Consider the following 22,193-nt stretch of genomic DNA (forward strand, 5'->3'; position numbering starts at 1 on the left):
CAATATAATAATTCATATATGTATATATACACACACACACACACACACACACACACACACACACACACACACACACACACACACACACACACACACACACACACACACACACATACATACATACATACATACATACATACATACATACATACATACATACATATATACATATATATATATATAAATTATTTTATTCAATATATTGATCACTTTCTCATGTATGATGATGATTGCATTACGAAACATTATACAGTTCATCATATTCAATATATATATTTAACGCGTTGCTTTAAATTAAAATTTTATATAAATTCAACGTCTGGGTTTCTAAATATGTATTTATGTATTTTAAATAATTTCTTCTCGAAGAAAATTAAAAGATAAATTGTATAATCGTAAAATAAAAACAATTTTTATTCGAGCTTAATATTTACGCATAGAGCAATCAGAAGCAATTAAAAGCAGAACGATTTCGAACCGCATTAACGATTAACTTTTCGCATCAAAAGTTCTGGTTCCGATACAGTAATTCTCCAAGCATAATATACCATTTATAACATCCATTAATTTCCGATTTGCTTAGCGCATTCAATGATTCAATGATTTGATTTAACTCGAAGTTTACTCCCGGTTCACTCCCGGTACGTTCCGCTACTGATCGTTCCCTTTTATCCCAAACGGTCACATTTCGTTCATCGAGTAACGAAAAAAAAAAAAAATAGAATCGATTTATCTCAAATGCGCTCATATGTTAAAGTAGTAGTTTTATTACGCTAAAAATTTTGCGAAAGCTACAAGCAAATATTAATCAAAATCGTATATACATGGTGTCCCATTTTAAATAATACGCTCAAATATCTCCGAAACGGTGCGTTAAATAAAAAAATGTTTCAAACAAAAGTTGTATTCCTTGAAGGAGGCCATCAGATGGTGGCAATGATTTGACCTTGGAGAGTCATTTGAAGGTCACGTGAAGGTCACCGTCAATTTTTTAAATAGAACCCCCTATTTTTTATTGCATATTCTTGTAGCTTATCTCGAGGGCTTTCCAAAACACTATAACAAAATATTTTTCCCTCAAGTACTTTTTGAGTTATAAGGCTTGAAATCATTTCTTAATTTTACATAAACCGTAAAATATCTTGTAAAATATTCATTTTTCGATTATCTTACCTTAATACTTTTATGTACAAAATAATGAGAGGAATCAATTGGTGTAAAGAAAACATATAGTTGTTTTGAAGAAAAAATATGTAATTTGCAATTAACAATTACATATTTTTTCTTAAAAATAACTATGTTTTTTCATTAGCTTTATACAGTTGATTTTAGCTTATCCAGCTTTTCCAGTATAAAAATAACATAGAAAAAAATAATGAAATTATATAAAATATATATTATTTCTTGTTTTCATAATATATCCTGTTTTCTTATAATATTATCTTATTTTTTTAATATGTAAAGAATGTGCGGATGTAATTAAATTTTGTTTTAGCATTTTACTCAAAAATTTTATTTTTATTACATATTAGTTTATTACGCGCGAAACATGCACGCGAACATATCGCTTTTATATATTTTGTAGAGTGAGATAAATTCTCTTAATGAATAATTCATGAGCTGTTTTATCCGAAGATGAGATTAAATGTTTTAAAACTTGTTAAAATGAGTACATTATATAAATTTGCACTCGTGGGTTGTAGTTAAATTTATTAGGTTTTGCAAGTTAGCTTACGCCACTTTAAGATAAACGGCTTGTATGTATGATGACACGGAAGAAGACTAATGTGAGCGGAAGGGGACTTTCGCCACTCGATCTATAAATAAATCCTTCGCCGCTTTTCATATTCCATGAAAGGTGCTTTTTGGTGATACCGGCGATTTATCTGAGGAAATATCATGGTTCGTATATTATTCGCGGTTCTCTTCACTCGACTCGGACGTCTATTCTCATTTTAATGTTATCCTTTGTCCATTTTACGTATCTGACATAATCCTCTATGATACGAGCTTATAAATCTGGCTATATACTTTTACTATTCTCATTATTTATCAGTAAGTAGTTGACATCATGTCTTTTAATATTGAATTATCAATATTCCTCTAAAAAAATAATAGTAATTACTTTTTATAATTTTTGTATTAGATAAAAATATTAAATATAAATTTTTTAAGCGAATTTTATAACTTGAGTAACATCCTTAATATTTTAATACTTAATATCGCATATTTATTGCATCGATAAGAATAATACGTAACTTTTTTAAATTAATATTCAGAATATTGCGGAGAAATTTAGAGTATATTGATGACATATACATTACTATAATTGTTTTAATTTTTCGACATGAGTTCTTAACGAGGTTTTATCTACTATTCTGCAAATTTATCTGCAGGAATTAAATATTGATTTTAATTGACTCATGTATTTGATCACATATTGTTAAATAACATTATTTAATTTTTTATTCAATAGCAGAATAAAATAACAGAATAATTACTGATTTAAGCTTATCAAACATCATATTTACTAAATATCACTCAGCCTTTAAATCAAATATGAATTAATCGTGATTCGAAAAATGCTCTCATTCGATATTAATGATGGTGATGTATTATACAATCGGTCGAAATTTAATATTGCTAATATTAAATTGTGTCGCATTGATTGTAAACTACGACAATTATCGGAGAGATGATGCAGGAAATTGAAATCCACTGGCCGGCGTCCATCTGAAACACGAACGTGCGAATTGTGTTCCGTTTCGCGTCGATCAATCATACGGACGCTTGCAATCCGCAATATCAGCGCTACGCGTTTCCTCGTCCGATTATCAGAACGAACAATTTCCACAACGTACAATTTGAGATGAAGAAACTTTCTGCTTGGCCTTTTCGAATTCTGCATATTCGCGCATCAAATCCTTAAATCCCTCCGCGTCTTTCTCCCTGGTTTAGAACTTTCAACCAACCCCCATGCAATTTCGGTTAAATCTTCGAAACGCACGAGTGACTCACGTCGTGAATATCGACGAGAATATTTCGGTACGCAGTTGAAATGCAAATATCGAAGATACAAGTTTCGTCGTACTTTTCTTATATAAATCTTTGATTTTCTTTCCGGCTTTTTTGAAAATTCTGTAATCAAAAACTTGACTTGCATTTCGAGATTCTCTAGATACTATGTTAGATACTTTAGCTATTTGTCTGCTTCAGCTCATTATTATTTAGTAATAGACATTTTTCTGTTTGACTTGCGGAAGAATCGAGAGTGTTTAGAATGAAAATGTGAAAATGTTTATTAATAAATGTGAAACTACGTCTCGATTTTATCGCTATATATAAAGAGAAAATATTTCAAAGAACAAACTTTGAACTTTGGTTAATTAAATACAATATTAATTACTTCATTAATAATTCAGCTTTAATTGCACGGTGTATAATAATAGAAGAAAGCTAAATTTGCTTGTAAATTGCATGTATTATGTATCATTAAATGTGAAAAAAGCTTTTATAACATTTTTTTGTTATTTTTAAAAGTTTATTGCTAAAGATTTCTGAGAATTTATAAAAATTGAATTTTTTGATAACAATAAATATCAAAGATAATAATATATTTTTTAAACATTTTATAACAATTGAACAATTTTATTGTAATTTAAAATTAAAATTAAAATTAAATGAAAATGAAAATTAAATTTATTGGTAACATATTTCGATAAATTTAATTCGATAGAAAAACAATAAAGAATTATTTAATGTATTATTGAAAAAATGAGGGAAGAATATGATCGCAAAAAGCCTTTGATCTAAAATAATTGCGATTATTATTATAAAATGCATTAAAAATCACTCAGATTATTTTCTTGACATAAATTTAAGAGATTACCCTATCGCGGCTGCAATACATGTGCATAACTTGAAAAATAAAAATTAAAAATATCAGATAAATATTTTGTTTGAAATTTAAAGGTCAAGTGCTAAATCGATATATAATAAATCGATCTATATTCCATATAGGATCAGTAGATATTTTTCTTATCGCGAATCGTGCAACGCCAAGAAGTGACCTTTCGCGTTCGGTCGCGAAAGTAATCCGCTCGGAAAAAAGGTACGGAAACGTCTCTACGGGAAAGTTGCTCGCACTCCTGTTCTCGAGTTTTCAATTCCGGGACGTCGATAAAGTCTTGTCGTTTCGCATTTCTGTTAAGGAAGTCTTCGGATTTTCTCGCGCAGTCGCGCTTTTGCGCGATTATAAAGATAATAACGTTCTCTCACACATCCTCCCGCAGCTTCCTTCCGCTATTTTCGCATTTGCGGAAATTTGGTAAAGATGATTTACAATATGTAATAGAGCACACATCTGGAAGTAGATTATTTAGACACGAATTTCATACAAATAAAAACAGAGAGAAAAATTCTAGTTAACAAGGACTTATTATCGTATATTTTTGCATTATAAATTAATCAAATTTTAAAAAATTTATTTGATTATATTTTATAAATTAACTTGTACAATTATATATTTTGACAGTAACACAATTATATAAAGCATATACATGAGAGCATAAAGAATATAGACATATAAAGAATAATAAATATATTATATCAGATAAAAAATATAATTAAATAAATAATTATTTATTTACACATTATTTGCATTTAAATGTCATTAACTTCAAGTAACTAAAATACACATAAATTTCTTTATTTACATCTAATTTTTCTTATTATTTTATATTTTTGTATATATAAAAAATATATTTTATGTATAATAACAACACTATTTTTATATTCTTTATTTACACATCTCGTTAAGCAGTTTTTGTCACTTTGATAAGTATCATTGTGTATATGATTGCAAATAAGATGTTTGTTTTTTTAACATTTAGTTAAAATACTTCGCCTAGCCTAAAATAATATCGCGATTATTTTCATAAAATACATTGGAAGTCGTTCAGCTTGTTTTCTTAGGATAAATTGAAGAGATTATCGCTATTTAAAAATGATTCCAGATTTAGTGTTTTTGTACAAAAACGGTTCTTACGCGATATCGAAAATGGACTATTATCGTATTTTAAGCGTTATAGATCATAAGCATGTCGTTAGGAAAATCAATAAGAATTGAATGTGGAAATCAAGAGGAAATGTGGAAGTGAGAGCTAAGAACGCGGGGCAGGTATCGAGAGTGCTGTGAAATGAAAATGGAAGATGTGGATAAGTCAGTTTCTTATTCAATTTACTGAGAGAATGGCTCAATACATCACCAATGCGCCAATTTAATTTCGCATTTTACGGCCTTACCTGATCAAACAGCAAGTAGCACTTCATTAACGCTTCGTTCCCCCAATGTACACACTTTACAAGATATACCATATAATCTTTCAAACAAGTTAAAAGGAAAGTAATAGAATCTGATTTTTTAATTTAGCAATTTTAAAGGATATGGCGCAATAAAATTTGCAAAAATTTATATATTAATATATTATTAAGTTTTGATTAAAGATTTTCTGGTTTCTTCTTTAGAAAAAACCAGAAAATTTTACATAAAAATCTCAAAAATTTAACATAAGAAAACAAAAATATATATATCAATTACAGGAGGAAAAGATTTTATTGCGTGAAAATTTTCTTGAAGCCTTATAAAATGGATAACATTAAAAATTATGATCGTATCATTACGAACGTTCTTCCCCTTTAAAATTTTCGATTTGATAAAATTGATAGATCACTTTCGCGTTTTCTCTAAACAAGTATGATGTAGATAATGTGCAAAAAAAGAAAATAAAAAAGATTCGAGATTAAACTGTAGAGAACGATACAAACACGGTTTTTCTCTCTGGGATTTGTAGACTTTATTGACATATTGATTTAATCACGTCAATTGCCATGCTAGTCGAGATTCTCGGTAAAAAAAAATCGGGACGGAAGGGATTTAAGTTACTTTCAGAAATTGCACCATGACTCGCATCGAGGGTGGTTTGAGAAAACACTTGACTGTAAGTTCCATGGTATGCCCTACCTAATTGGTTTTCCGTGTATACTATACCGCGTGTTTCTCGACGATCCCCACAGACAACGCGAGCAAGGAGCGCGGGAATTGTGCTTACTCATCCGACTATGTGGAATTGCGGTCGCTTGACAATAACGACTTGCGATGTTTGGCACACACGTGACAAATCGCTCCAAAGCGTCCAGTCCTGTGTTATGTTGGTAGATTAGAACGTCAGACGCTGCACAATACGACTAATGTTCAATCATCCTTTTAATCGAATATTCTAGTTATATAAATTATTGATAGTGACACATGTGATTTTCATCATTTGGATCAATAGAGCTAGAGCTAGAAAAAAAATTTATTATATTGCAAAATATATCCATCACAGAATACATTAAATGTTATTAATTTTGTATTAATATATTGAAGATTAATATGTTTAGTATTATCTCTTGCAGCTATATATTTCTTTTACTTTACATATTTCTATTTTATGAAAAATTATGTCAAAACAAATGTAGAATATCGTATCACATATTTTTATTTTGTACAAGTATTTTCATTTATTTTATTAATTTGTATTCAATATTAACTATTCCATGAAATAATTAAATAAATAGACAAAGAAATATTTATGATTTATTAAAAGTGCATAATATATAAATTAATAAAATATCGATGATGCGAGCTTAAAAAGCGTTCTCGTGCTAGGCTACTTCCTATGGGAAGCGGAAATGAAGATTCGCAGTCGGTTCGTGTGCACGAACCGAGGATTGCTCGAAGTGACCCTCAACTATGATCGATGTGTCGACCTCATATCGCAATGACAAGCTCTGCCGATTTAGCGAATGAAAGTTTCATTAGGAAACTTTTTTTAGATCCGAAAAAATTACGAGCAGCATAATTTTTATATATCTATCTTTACTACGATTATAAGAGATTGATTAAAAGTTTTCGGCAATATTTGGATCATAACGTTCGTATAGCCATTTATTACGACGCATTCGACGATATATATTATTAAGACAGAAATGAAATAGCATTTTCGCATCGAAGGGCAACAAGATGATTATTACTGCGAATTTCAATGAATTGCTTTGTGCACTTCTGAGTTACGCCGTGCACTTTGCAAGGAGTACTAAGATTCGACCGCATATCAGGATTTAATGGCGAGCAAGTACGCTCGAGAACTCGAGGAATCCATTAGGAGTCGAGCTTATGGATAGAGAAAAGGGGTGGCGAAGAACAGAGATAGAGGAACCTAGATATGAATAGCTTTATGTGAATTTGATGTTTTAATAATTTCCGATCCGCATGGTGCAAAGTCGCCGTAATTTGCGTTTTTAACGGCGGACTTTAACGGATAGCGCAAACGAATGGGAAATTGGCGAGTAATGAGTTTTAGATGAAGCTTCGACACTCGACGTAACTATCGATAATCAATGCGTGTGTACCTGTACATATGTATATATGTATATATTATATATGTAATGACCATAAAAAGCATTTTTTGGGGAAAGATTTTTTTACCCATTGCTCTTCTTTATTAAATCGATATTGAATATAAAGAACTTTCTAATTGAGTTTACTTTTAAGGCTTCAATTTAAGAAGAAACTGAACGGATCAATTACGTTTATAATTAATAAATTTAATATATTTTGAGATTCTTGAATTTGATATTAATCAAAGCACACTTTTAGTCTTTTAAAATATAAAATTAATAATTAATTTTATATTTTGTATTATATTATATATTATATTTTATATTATGAATTAAAATAAAGATTTGCTCTGTAGAATGTAACTTAATTTTAAATCGTAAATATATGTATATATTAGCTTATCGAACTAATTTTTTTATAGTGACGGTATCACGATTTTAACTGTATAACACAAAAAATCATGAAAATAAAATTTTTAAGTCTACAGGATAAATTTTCACTTTAACTCACATAAATTTATTATTACTTTTGTATTTTAAAAAGCTGAAAGTATCTTGCACAATATCAAATTCATGAATTTTGAAATGTATTAGATTTATTAACTTTTAACATAATTGATCCGTCCTCCAGCTCTTCCCCAATAACTGCAATGCCTCTATTTTTATATTTACGAATATTTTTTTAGTTTACTTCGAAATAGGAGTTAATATTTTAATTCAGTATTTTTAATTTTTGCGTAGCATTTCTAATTATGATAAAGAAAATGCTATTTATCAACATACAAATAAAACCGCGTTATTTTAATGAATGTTAAATGTGGTATATGTACAGTAAGCAATTTTAATAAGTACACAATCAAAAAAATCCTTAAGTTTAAGAAAATATGTTAAAGCTCTTTTTGTATGATACTACTCATTTATGTAATTCCAACATAGCATAACGCATTAAGATGTTATGAGACAGCTCTTCCGTTGGAAAACTCTGTTTAAATCCACAGTTAAGCTTGACTTCTTAAAAAGGAAAAGAAGAGAACAGGGGGACAAATGTTTACCCTCTATCGTACATCATGGTTTTCTACATTGAAAAATAAAAGGAGCTCGGCTGTCTGCCGACAGTTCCTTATAGATATAGAATGTCATCTTTGACATTATCCCTCGTCTTCACGGCGATGATTCTTGAACAAACTGACGACAACCGTCGAGAACTCCTCGCGGGATATACCTTGTCCCTTTTGCGCTTTATACTTCACAGTCGCGACTTTTCACAACTTTTCTTTTAAGCCATTAAACACCGTCTTCATAACGCATACATAATTTTCTTTGCAACTTGACCTACGAAAGATAAAAGTTTATTAAGCATGTATATACAATGCTTGTACAACACTTCTCTACGAGAGATATATAAGAATATAAAGAATGTAGAGAAGAGTACAGAGTGATAAATCATAATAATATTCAAATATTGCTATTTTTTAACACTGTATAATAAATTTCATAAATTAAAAGATATTTTATATATTATGTTTTATATTTGTTATTTAATTAACAAATACCATTAAGATATTTTGATATATTTATTACATAATTCGTAATAAATATTGTAAAATAAAATTTTGATAATATTTATAATTTATTATGATTATATCACATTTAAATACACACAGAAATATTTATAATTTATAATTTATATTTTACTAATTCTTAGTATATTTTTCTCTTTTCTTTCATTTTGTTTTATCTTTAAAAAAATATTATTGGGGCAACAAAATTAATATCATCGAAAGCAAATTATAGATTATAGAAAAATTTTTGAAATATTGAATCACACGTCGAAATTTTGAAAACCAATACTAAACTGGCTTCTATTTTTATTGAATAGGTGAAGGTTATTTCTACAAACTTTTAGGCCGAAACTTTTAGGAACTTGCTCGAAAAAGGATGTATTCCACCTTTTCTGAGAAAAAGTTCACGATATTACTAAGATGGAAAGAAGTTCGATCTGTTTAGTTTTTTTCACGTATAATATCAGCGATCTAAGAGAGGACTACGTCTTTTCCATAATACTTTTAATGATAATATTTTGGCACGATATAAAATTTGCCTTTGTTATAATTAATAAGAAATAAATAAAAGTGCTAATTTGCATTTATATTATAAAATAGCATCTTATTTTATGTATAAAGAAAAAAAAAAGAAAATAAATTTTTATTGTAAAGGTATTGAATATTACACATATTATACGCCTATTATTTATATTAATAGACTATTAATGATTATTTAATTGAAGTATATATTAATTAAAATATATAATTTGCATTTTACTTATAAAACCGTTTAATTTTTCATTGAATTTAAATCATAAAAATGGAATATTAAAATATAAAACATTGACACATCGAACAAATAATTAGAAAAATAGAACAAATCTAATTTTTAATATATATTTATAAAACAAATAATTTTTGCGAATTGGCTAAAGCTTTCAAAGTATAATAATTTCGATTGTCATTTATACTAAGATTAGATTAGAGAAAATTAGTACTTCTTATTATTATAAAATTCATACAAAATGCAATATTATTTTATTTATACAAACTAAGAAACATTTTAATATGTGAGAGAATTGTCTTAATAAATGGCGTATCATTTGCGCTTTTCAAGATGCATATATAATATTCCACTGATATGTGCTTAATTAACTCATTTTTTATTAGCATAAAAATGTGTTAATGTTTCTTGATTTTTTCGTTCTCGTCTTTTCTATTTTCTTCAATGTACTACATTTTAATAAAGAGCTAAAGTGTATTGAAGATATAAATACAAGATTTTCATATAATATAAATTTTTTGTGAACTTTTGTCTATTGTGTCCAGTTGTCTATTTTTGTTTATTTGTCTATTGTATTTGACACAAATAATTTCACAAATATATATATTTTTTCTAATTAAATATCTTTTTGAAAATTATTGGTTTACGTGATAAAAAACAAGAAAGGAAAAAAAGACAATTATAAATTTAAGTTTTAATATTTTATTTTTAAAATTAACACATATATATTATGTGGCAGGAAATATTTGCGAAGTAATATCTTAATAATCTATAATATCTTAGTTTTTTTTATTAAGTTATTATAAAAACCATTTAAGGAACATTCGTAAACAACTCAATGGTCATCGGTGATGAAAATTAAAAACGCGATTTCATTTCTGTGATGTCTTCGTGTCTACCGTATGGTGCTTTAATTAAAAACTAATTAAATTGACTTTTCTCCCTTCTTTTTACGGGTCAACCAATTTTGACCAATTTAAAATCTCATTTTATCAATCAAAAGCTGAAAAATTAGTGTTTGCGATACAAAAATATTTATGAATCTAAAAATAACAGTATTGAAATATATTTATGTGAACAACTATATAGAATTATAAATAAAAATATATTTATGCACACTGCATAATATATATTATTTGTAGAATTAATTTCAAATTTTAAATATATAATATATATACACAAGATTATATTTGTGAATTGTGAAATTAAAATATAAATGCATACGTACGTATATAAATCATAAATTATAGATTAGATAAATTTTTGCAATTAGAATAAAATATATTCTTATTAGATGTGTAAAAGATAAATAATGAATAATTAAAAGGAATTATAAATCCTATATGATTATTTCTCGTCACAATATTTTTAAAATCATCGCGAAATATCTGATTTTATGATTGTGAGATCTATCTTGAATTACACTAGGCGAGACATCATCGGATGTGGTCGATCTTACGAAGAGATGAAAGTCGTATTCGGCTCTTTTCTGTGGATTGAGTTTAATATCTGGAAGGGTTGGTTACCGGAGGGCGAAAACCGAGAAGCATAAAGAAAAAGGTAAAACAGAAAATATGCGGATGAAAGTTAAGAAAGAGAGAAAGAGAGAGAGAGAAACGAGAATGCAATGTAAAATAAAACAGAAAGAGAGAGAAGAAAAAAACGAAACGTGGAAAGGATGTGATGCAAAAGATAGAAGTTGAACATATCGAGAATAATGTAATATCGATTTTCCAAGCTTCTTTTTTCCGTTGTCTACACGTTGATGTGCCGAAAGGCGTTGATAATAATTCGAAGGTAAAAATTTCAAAGTAAATTCTTCCAAAATTTATGCTATATTCTTCGTTTGCATACATTATGAGTATATATTCATTCGAATCGATAGTGTTAGGTGTTACTTATTCTACTTGATTCATTAGCGAAAAAGCAATGGAAAATTTATACACTCATAAATGTTCCATAAATCGCAAAGTTTCATTGAAACATATATTAAAGTCGAATGCATTAATTCTGATCGTATCTTGTTTAAATTCATTAGCCAGTGCTTTCCATATCCAACTGATATTGTTTAAATCTGGTGTTATATTACATATTATATGTGACTGAAATATTCACGCTTAAGCGCTAAATTTGCGGTAAAAAAGACCGAGGTCGCTCTTCAAGTTTGATTTATGCTCTCGGAATAAACAGCTCATGAAGGCGCTACATTATTTTATCGCAGGCATAATTCTTTCTGTAAAACAGCAGTTGGCAGCAATCGTGATTCTGAAATAAAAATCCTCGCAACGATTTATTCAGACAATTAATTTTCGCCAGTGGATTGGAACGTGCGGAAACCTCGATGAGAAGCGCGCCTTTTGTCTCGCGACAATCGAATTCGCCGGATTTTTTCACAATACCGAATAAAATTATTGAGTCCCGTTATGATGGCTCGTCCACACTCCAACGATCTATCTTTCTCAATCACGCTTCACCTTTCCGATTCGCCGATATTACCGTGCAATCGCTTTTACGCTCGTTTAACTTCACCTCATTCACTCGAGTCGCATTTACAGTTAATGCGCATTGCATTTGCACCAGCCTTGTATTTTGCGTCTCAAATGCAACTCTACTATCGTGTATATTCCAGATAATTAACTCGCAATGTTCCGTTAATGGGGAGATGTATACATATCCTTCTAAGAAGGATATGTATACATCTCCCCATTCTATTAGGATTTAGAAACACACTTGCGATGCTATTGTTGGTGTATTGCAAGAGCCATTTACGACATTGCGCAAAATCAGGATCAAGATCAAAAGAAAGAGAAAGAAAGAGAGATATTATTCCAGATTTACATATATATTCTAAATAAATAAAGAAATATATATTTAGTTATTTTATAATTTTGATATTAAAAATGAATATATATTTATTATATTCTAAATAAATAAAGAAATATATATTTAATCAATCAATTTATAGAATCAATCATTTTATTGAAAATTTGATAATAAATTATAAAATAATATAAATCTCGACTGTATTTATAATGAAACGGATGTTGGAATTCTGTGAGAGAGAGTTCGCGTTCATATATTTTTATATCTCTCCCCTTATATCGATTTAAATAATGTGTATATTTGCATCGCATCAATGGAACCTTGAATAACAGCTGAATGAATAGCAAACATTATATAGCTAACGCAATTCCTTTGATCTTTTGCATGAATTATGACTGCACATTTCGTAGAATCTGAATGATCTGTCTCTGTCGCAATATAGGCTTCATGTAATTTAGTTTCGTGTTACGATGTTATTTACGTAATGGAGAATCCGATGTACTGCGTCGGTAGTAGATCTCTCTCCAGATACTAAACGCGCGAGCGCGTTAGTATTTTTCTTTCTTCTCGTATATCCTTCCACACTTTATATCGCTTCGCGAGCACAAATATCATAGTTTTCAACGCATTATTAAATTAAAAATTTTTCGTTGTTTCATGTTGCATAGCTTCGAGTAAAATTTGAAAAGATACACTATTAATAATTTTTATAAATAAGAAAATGTAAAGATTGATAGATGTATTTTAATGATTTTTCTGGATATTTGTATTTTATTTGTGTGTATATACATATATAAATATGCATAGGTAATTTTGATAGTATAACTTTTTTAATGTTGACTTTTATGTTTCAATATACATATATTTTGCATATTATTAAAGTTTCACTTTGTGCAAACTATAATCACTGTATGTATGTAAATGTGTGTGTGTATAGCTCAGCACACTATTTTCTTTATTATTAAATAAAAACATGTTATCATAATTTGACAAGTTAATATGCACATTAAATTGTTTCTGAGAAATAAATTTCCGTTGATATAAGTTTTCCTTTTCTATATATATATTATCGCAGAAAATTTATACACAGAGAAAAATATTCTACTGCCAAGAAAAGCGATTACTCAGTTTATTTTTCTTTTTTTAAGTAATGGTTTTCTTCAACAAAGAATATATTCTTGATAATAATCTTAAAATATGCTCAACAAGTGTTAGAAAATCTCATTATCATGTACTCGAAAAAAGAATTTATTTTCTCTTCAAGAATATCGTAAAGTTGTATCAAAGAAAAATCAAATTTACTTTACGCCAACTCTATATCTGTATCTAAGCAAACCAAATTTTTGTTTTAATTTAATATTCTTGATTGAAATACTGCACTTACTAAAATTCAGAATATATTCAATTAAATTTGACGCTTGTGGTGAACTTATGATATATTTGCAGATATACAAACTTATGATATACTTAAAATAAATAATATTTACTTGAATACAGTATACATTTTTCTCTGTGTATATACTTTATAAAAGCATATTTACTGATGGCATGTTAGTAGTTGTAACAACATTTATGATTGTGCTTTTTGCTTTATCAATTCTGAGGCTAAAGCGACTAATTGAATTTCTTGAAGCCTTTGAAAATTGGAGGGTTCTCTCTTTATATTATCTCTTTTTATTTTTTTTCTTAAGCATAAGCATACAATATTTGCTGTTACTTTTAAATCATAAAAGATAATATTTGTTACTAAACATTATATTTTACATACACACATATAAAATGAGTATAATATTTATTATCAACTCAGTAGTTTTACATTGACATTATTAATGAGAAAGAAAACTACATTTTTATTATAATAATTTCTTTTCATAGAATAAAAATATTAAAATATATTACATATTACCTAAGAATATTTTTTAGAGAAATATTAAATATATTTTCTTACATAAGCATCGTTAATATAAATGTAAATATAACAGAAATATAAAATTTTATATAATTACAAACTTATAAAAAGTTCTGAATATCACTACAGGTATAAAAATAAGTTGAGCATAAAAACTACATATTAAAGATTTCCAGACTGCAATATCTATCTTGAAAAATCATCAGAAATATCTATTCTTTTGTCGCTGATCTCTTCAATTACTTTCACGATAATCGCCATTAGATTTTTTGAGACAGCGATAGCATGAAGAGTTATGTGACTTCCATGGAACTTTATTGAACTACCATGACGGTGACAAATTGCTCGATTTCAACGACTACGCGTTCTCATCCTTCAACTTTCCGTTTCTATCAGCTTTGACCGTTTATCAGAAAACTTCAGATTTCACTCTATAATACATTATGCATTTTGAATACGTCATAATGCATTTACAATTTCAAAGTTATGCATAGACTTTATTATTGATATCAATTTATTCATTGTTTATCTGTTCCGTTTTATTATTTTGGAAAAGATTAGATTTACAAAATACTGAAAAATTAAATTTTATATTTATTTATTCATAATAATAAATGTACAATCTAGTTATGTTATTTGTTTATAATTATTCTATGCGCGAAAGAAGAGAGAGAAATTTACTCTTTTCTTCAAAAGCATGTACACGCGCGCACATTTGTTCTAATTTCTATTTTATTAATATAAAAATATTAATATGCATAACATGATAAGTAATATATGTATAATAAAGAGAAATAATTAAATTCTATAATCAGTATTCCCAAGATAATTATAAAAAAAGTTCTCTCTTTAACGTATTGCAATATTTTAAATATCTCGAATGACTATGTGTGTGTAAACATTCAGATTGCAAGGATAGCTGGAAGAGGGGCTTTCTATCTTGGGACAGATGATTGGAGTCTGCTTTTGCCACTTCTACAATCGCAATATTCAAGAAATTGTAGAGGATGGCACGGATCGTCTCAGAAATGAAAACAGTCGGAGTTCTGTCGCGTCCTGACGAAGCAGAGCCAGGGTGGAGTAGAATCAAGTGTATCGAAGGATTATACGCACGGGTAGATATCTCAATTTCGGTCCCGATCATTCCAACGTTGCCAAGATGATGGCGAAGCTTCGCTTTTATCGTTTCTGTTCTCTTTACGTCTGGAGAGAATCCGAATAACGTGTCATTGATCGAGTGTAAACTGGTCGAGATTAGCAGATGAAACTGACCAGAAGCTTTCTCTAAAAAAGTTTTATTAGGTGTTATAAACATTCGCGATCGATCATTCTTTTGTAAATTGAAATTAAAAAATATGAATTGTAAGAATAGAAAATTTTGCATATAAATTTGTAGGAAAGAAATTATCATTGTATATAAAAAGCGATGTTAATTACCTTCGATATTGAAACGTCACTTGTCTCCTACTCAAAAAAATGTCACATTTGTCATATTTGAAACATTACATTAATATAATGTTTCAAATAAATATATATTACAATATATTATGATAAAATATATTACATATTGTAATAATTTTATCTTTTAATAATTTGCTTTTGAAACTATTTCGTTAAAATTCCAATATTAAAGGAACAGTAAGACAAATCCGATTACTAACGGAGTACCTCAACAGGCGATTTCTTTTTTTTTTACTACAAATTTTATTCGTTTGGGCATAATTAAAGAGTCGATTAAGTCAATATTTCAATTGAACTGAAGTTACAAAGGCTACTTTTTCTTTTTCTTTGATGATTGGTCTATTATGTACATTGTATAAGTTGGATAGGTATCAATCAGTTTTTTAAGCGATATATCAAAAAAAATTTTAAAAGATATTAATCTTGTATTGCATGAAAATTTTCTTTTCAAGTTAAACGTACATATATTTCTTTATTTTCTCTCTGAATGCGATTGAAAGCTTGATTGCGGATTTGGCACATTTCCCATAGCTTTCAATACACAGTAATTTATCGATTCGTTTGTCAATCGAAAAGAGCATCTCTTGATAATATAACATGGCAAAAAAGTACACATATGTTACAATCATATATAATTATCAATTTTAATATATTAATTGCAAACATATAAAATTAAACCTATCTAAGTCTTAAAATAGTTAAATGTTACGACTATAATTGCAAAGATATAAATTTTTAATTTAGAATTTTGCGGTAATAATGTTGATTTAATATTTTTGATTAAATATTTTATATAAGTTTTGTGTGAATAAAATTGTTTTCATAAGTTTTCATATTTTTATTTTACTAAAATCAGTTTGTAATATTTAAAAAATCCAGGCTCTTTGATGTCAAATATAATATTTTTTTAGCAAATATATATTACCATTTTTCTATTTATAATCACATTTGAAAAATAGAATTAGAGAAGTGCTAAATTGTATTTTGTTCTTCTGAAAATTTTATTACTCCGTATAATCAATTTGTTAAGCGAATAAGCGGTATGCAATCGATCATTTTTTATTCGTGGTCCAAACTCGTTTGTATTCCTTTACATTACGCCCCTTTATTCGATGGTGTGAATTCTCTTTCTCGTCTATCTTCTAAATATAGCCGGCACATTATTTCGAGCTAGCTTTTCCGTCCGAGTAAAACGATATCTTTGCTTGAGAGGATATCTTCAGTAACACTTTCTGATAGTACTTTTTGGTCAGTACTCGCGAATCAAATCAAAGATGTGAAACACACTATTTTTAAAGCACTTATTGTTAAAAATCTTCCTTTACTGAATTATTCGCGAACAAGTCTCATTACTGAGAAAGCAAAAAGCATGGAGCATCTTTGCCATATGAAATTGACTTCACGTTTTAAACAAATTCTAATAAATTAAATTGCTGTGATAAAAAAATATAAACATTTAAATAAAAATATAAATATTTTATTTAATTTTTTTAACATTAATTTCAATGATTCGTTTTGTAAAGTATAATCAAATTATAAAAATGTCAATTTTTATATGAATATCTGAAATGAAAGAGAAAGAGTACAAAAAGGAATGTATTTAATTAATTTATCATTTATCATTCTTCTTTCATTTTACAAGTGCAAAGATAAATCAGAAGAATTATTTTTAAAGTTATTATTTTTTTCATCTTCTTTGCGATAAAATATATTATGTTGGTTTTTATTAAAATAGAAAGCAATTTTTGTAACCCTTTCCTAGCATGAGATAACAATGGAAGAAGAACCACTTTATTTCTCACAATGTGTGCTTAATAATAAAAGAGAGAGCTCAAAATATTTACAAAATATTGCGTTTCAATTATGCATCGGAATTACGCGAAATTATTCGCATGACGATTACTGTTATAGGTTGCATTAATGCTCTACATTCTTTCTCGGCGCAGTGGCACGCCGTGTTGAATTCTGGCATGTTCGATAAAATGCCAATCTCAGTTGAGGCGTTGAATGTTTAGCGTATTGCATGTGTTCTTGAATGTGAACCGATCAGATAACCCATAGAGAAATATAATATATTTCTCTATACAACGCAATATATACAAATATTTGTGTTTTTTTCTCGAAATTTAAATATTTAAATATTACAGAAATATAAATTTTTTACATTTAAAGTTACTTGATTATCATCCTTTTAATTTTTTTATAAATTAATAGGTTAAATAATAATATAAATTAATAGGTTAAATAATAGATATTGCTTTGCATGGTACATAATTAACTTAACTGGTTTTTAGATAAAATTTTAGATAATTATTCGCGCACGTACACGAGATAAGAAAAATTTCCAAGTAGGATGAATTTAATCATAAGATAAAATGTTGGAATAATTATCTCAGTCGATTACATGATATATATTTCTGCATAAATGTCCTTTAATCGTTATCATTTAGGCATAAGAAACTTGCGACAAGTATGCTCTGAACGAAGATCTTAAATTAAATGAAAGACTCGAATTAAATTGCAAAATTACGGCCTCGAATAGCTTCCGGAGGAGGCAAAAGAGACATTAGAAAACCGAAATACACTTTGAGCAAAAGTGAAATTTGTCTAACAAAGTAATTTTACCGCCAGTGTTTTCCTGGCTTCTCATCTACATCGTCAAATTAAATTACAAGCGCACAAGCAGGCACGCAATCAAACAACTTTTTCTCAGAAGAGAATGACATACTTGAAAAAGCTCAGAATATGTAAAAGCAATGAGTATCTCAAAGCGGATAGGTGAAAGGAATTAAAGAGCGATATATTAATAATCGATTTTTTTTCTCTTTAATATAAAATGAATTATAAAATGATTAAATTTAAGATAATTGTTTGAAGAATCTAATGATAAAAATCTCAAGCTTTTGCTAGTATAACTCTAAAGAGAAAATTGAACAATAAATATGTATAGCCATATTACGCCAACAGGCAATAAAATAATTAAAGGAGAAAGATGTGAGGTACTTTGATCCTTGTGCGTTAATAATACTAAGCTGAATTAGATCAGACCAAGAAGAAAGAAAGATCGTATCTGGCTTAAATATTTGAAATACACTATGTGCTGCAAATTAAATACATATACATTTCCTATTCTTTATTATTTTCTAGCGCGATAGTACATTTTTCGATCATTTTTTAAAGAAAATTCAAGAGCGATGAACTGAGAGATTCGATCTCTGAACGTGAAAGTCGTAACATAACGTGGACAGAGATTTATCGTTGAAAAGAAGCTACATCATAAGTTCAGAAAAATCGTGACTCGAATAAAAGAGTTTGAAATAGACAGGAATAAAAGAGGGGGAAATAGAACATACAATATACATACACGTACATTTCTGTAAACATTTTATGCACGTACGGTTTATCTATTTTTGCCATAAATTTACATTTTCACACAAACATACAAGCAGGGAATTATACGACGTTGTTTATCAGTTATTGAAAGTTCAATTTAAAGCATCTACTTATAAGTTATTTTGAAAGAGAGCTCTTAGAAAAACATTGTAGCTGCAATGCTAATAAATTAGGTCATAAAAGGAGTAAAAAAAAATCAGCCATTACAGATGTATAGAGCATACATTTATTGTAATTAATTAAAATAAAATATTAAAGTACGTTAATATTGTCTTTTCTTTGGAGAAATGGAACATTAAATATTAAAAATGTTAATTCAATATTTAATATCTTCGATATCTTCAATGTCTTTTATTTTAATATAATTAGTAATGTAACACTTACAATTTGGTTATATTATCATATACAAAAATGTCAAAAAAAAAACACATACTCATACGTAACATACACACATAGCTCTAGATTCAAATTCACAGAATAACTTGCAATGTTATTTCACATTTTAGTGAGGTTATCAACCACGAGCCGCTCGAATAGTTCAATTTCCATGCCCAAGATGAGCTTGCGCAGAATCTTGCCGTGGATGTGGTGCTTTTTGATCACGAGCGAGTGTTATAACACGAAGAATAGAGGTGAGGACGGCTCGAAGTTGATACGTATCGGTGGTGACATCATTTTCGGCGGGATCTTTCCAATGCATGAACAGGTAAGCTTCTTTACACAGAATGTATCAATGCTTGCGTACTTCTTGTTAATGGCAGATTTCTCATTAACTTTGAAATTGAAATCTTTCTTAGCAACTTATGTTAGATTTGCAACACTTTCCTATGCTCCAAATTTTCGAAATTAAATGTTTTAGTAATTGATTGATAATAGAATTCAAATTAAATGTAAAATTTAAAAAAGTTTCTTTAATCACTTGCATATGTAATTTGCCAATTAACTTTTTATTCTTGATATTAAATTAATATTTTATAATTAAACTTTTCGAGCAATTTTTGGTAAAAGTATGTAAAGTTATATGAACAATAAGTATATAATTACACAATAAATAATAGAAATGTCATCATACATTTCTATTATTTATTGTATAATTTTACACATACTGTATATAATTCTGCAAAATTCTTTTTTATAGTTTAATCACGTATTAATATAATATAAAGTATTGCGAATAATTAAAAGAAATATTTACTTAAACGAAATATTTAATAAAAAATATTTAATTAACAATTACTTTTTCTGATTTTTTTATGGATGAAGTTCATTCAGCGGTTGCATTTTATCTCTGTGTATAAATTAGTATGAAATCTTCCTTATGTTGGAAGTCACCCGGAGCGAGTCAATATACATAAATCGCAACTCTTTGCTGCGCGTTATATTTGTGTTCACAAAAATATACTTTATCTTTTTCTGCACTCTTCCGTCTCAAATTACCTCGCAAAACTCTCGTCTTTACAACTCGTACACTTGAAAATAACGAATATTTCGAATAAAAATACAACGTCATTTACTCCGTCACCAATGGCGAAGAAATAAATGCATTCCTGCATTTATTACTATTGCCATTATCATCAATATTAATTGACACGACGAAAGCCTCATTTAATACAATCAATGGAAAATTACAAACGAAAAGGTATCAATTTATAAACATAGAAACATAATATACACTTGCGCCTTTAATTATTAAATTTCATTATGCGCTAAGACAAACAATACAATTACTACATAAATGTAATCATTTAAACTTGTAATTAATACGAGTTTGTACATTGAAATTTATTCTCGCTTTTCTGCTTTATTTCACAATTTGTAAAAACGAATATCAAAATTCGCAGTTTTAATTAAAATCGCTTTATCGTTTATCGAAATTCCATTATGTATCATATAACAAAATATAAAATACATATTTTTCTGAAAAAAACACGTTTAAAAAGAGAAACAAAAAAAATTAACGGAAAAACTTATAATTACTAGTAAATCACATATGTGTGACCTAATTTTATCTCGAGTTTTATTTATTCAGATACCATAAATGCGTGCTTGGTGGTATATTTAATATTCACGTTCTGTTGCTTTGCAAGAAATACTTTATTATTTATTATATTATATTTATTTATTATATTAATGAGAGCGAAGCGTGGCTCAGTAGATAGCGCGTTAGTCTACAAAGCCAAAGGCCCCGGGTTCGATTCCCGGTAGAACCGAAAAATTGTATACGCTCGCTTCTCTCTCGGAAGGCAATGGCAAATCACCGAGAAATCTTGCCAAAGAGAATCTCTCTACCTGTTATCTGATATAACAGGTTCTTCATATCTGTAGTCTTTCTGTAGCAGGCAGAATCTGTTAGAACAGAGATTTGGCTGACTGAGTGGGTATAAAAATAATTAATGTATAATTCATTTCTGCGTGTTCGTGTCTTCTTGAAAGCAGGCGTCGTTGTAGATTATACTTATGTGGTGTTTTGTATGGATAGAAGAATTTCTAAAACAACAAAATTATCAAATATATTATAATATTATCAAATATATCAAATAAATTATCAAATATATAACCTTTTTGTTGCGGCGAAGTCTAATTCGGAGCGCGTATGACAGACGACACTATTTAGCCGTGACCGATACACGATAAATATAAAATTTTAATTTTTGCCGTCGCGCAAAGCATATCAGTTACTAGTACGAAGATATTTGAATAATAATAAAAAAAAAATTGACCGCCTAAAAGCGCCTACAGCATTATCTTGATGATAACAATTGGACGCCTTAAGGCGCCTACAGTATACCATGACGAAAATTTCAAAGCACCTAAAGGCGCTTACAGCAGCGAAAGAGTT

General features: G+C 28.4%; 1 protein-coding gene across 5 annotated transcripts in view; it reads left to right on the forward strand.

Moving 5' to 3' along the window:
• Positions 1-22,193, forward strand: part of LOC145967763 (metabotropic glutamate receptor 8) — a 119,637-nt gene that overhangs the window by 14,884 nt on the left and 82,560 nt on the right. For 3 of the 5 annotated variants that reach the window (XM_083092694.1, XM_083092696.1, XM_083092695.1), the window contains one exon: positions 19,861-20,060. In XM_083092694.1, coding sequence (XP_082948820.1) covers positions 19,902-20,060 — 159 coding nt within the window. In that variant the 5' untranslated portion in view covers positions 19,861-19,901. Of the gene's footprint in view, positions 1-15,406; positions 15,616-19,860; positions 20,061-22,193 lie in introns of all 5 variants that reach the window. The other 2 variants (XM_083092693.1, XM_083092697.1) reach the window with 1 other exon arrangement.

Source organism: Camponotus vicinus, unplaced genomic scaffold, assembly GCF_025532165.1.
Source record: "Camponotus vicinus isolate PSW18456_S1 unplaced genomic scaffold, iyCamVici1.0 SCAF_3, whole genome shotgun sequence".
Taxonomy (NCBI): Eukaryota; Metazoa; Arthropoda; class Insecta; order Hymenoptera; family Formicidae; genus Camponotus; species Camponotus vicinus.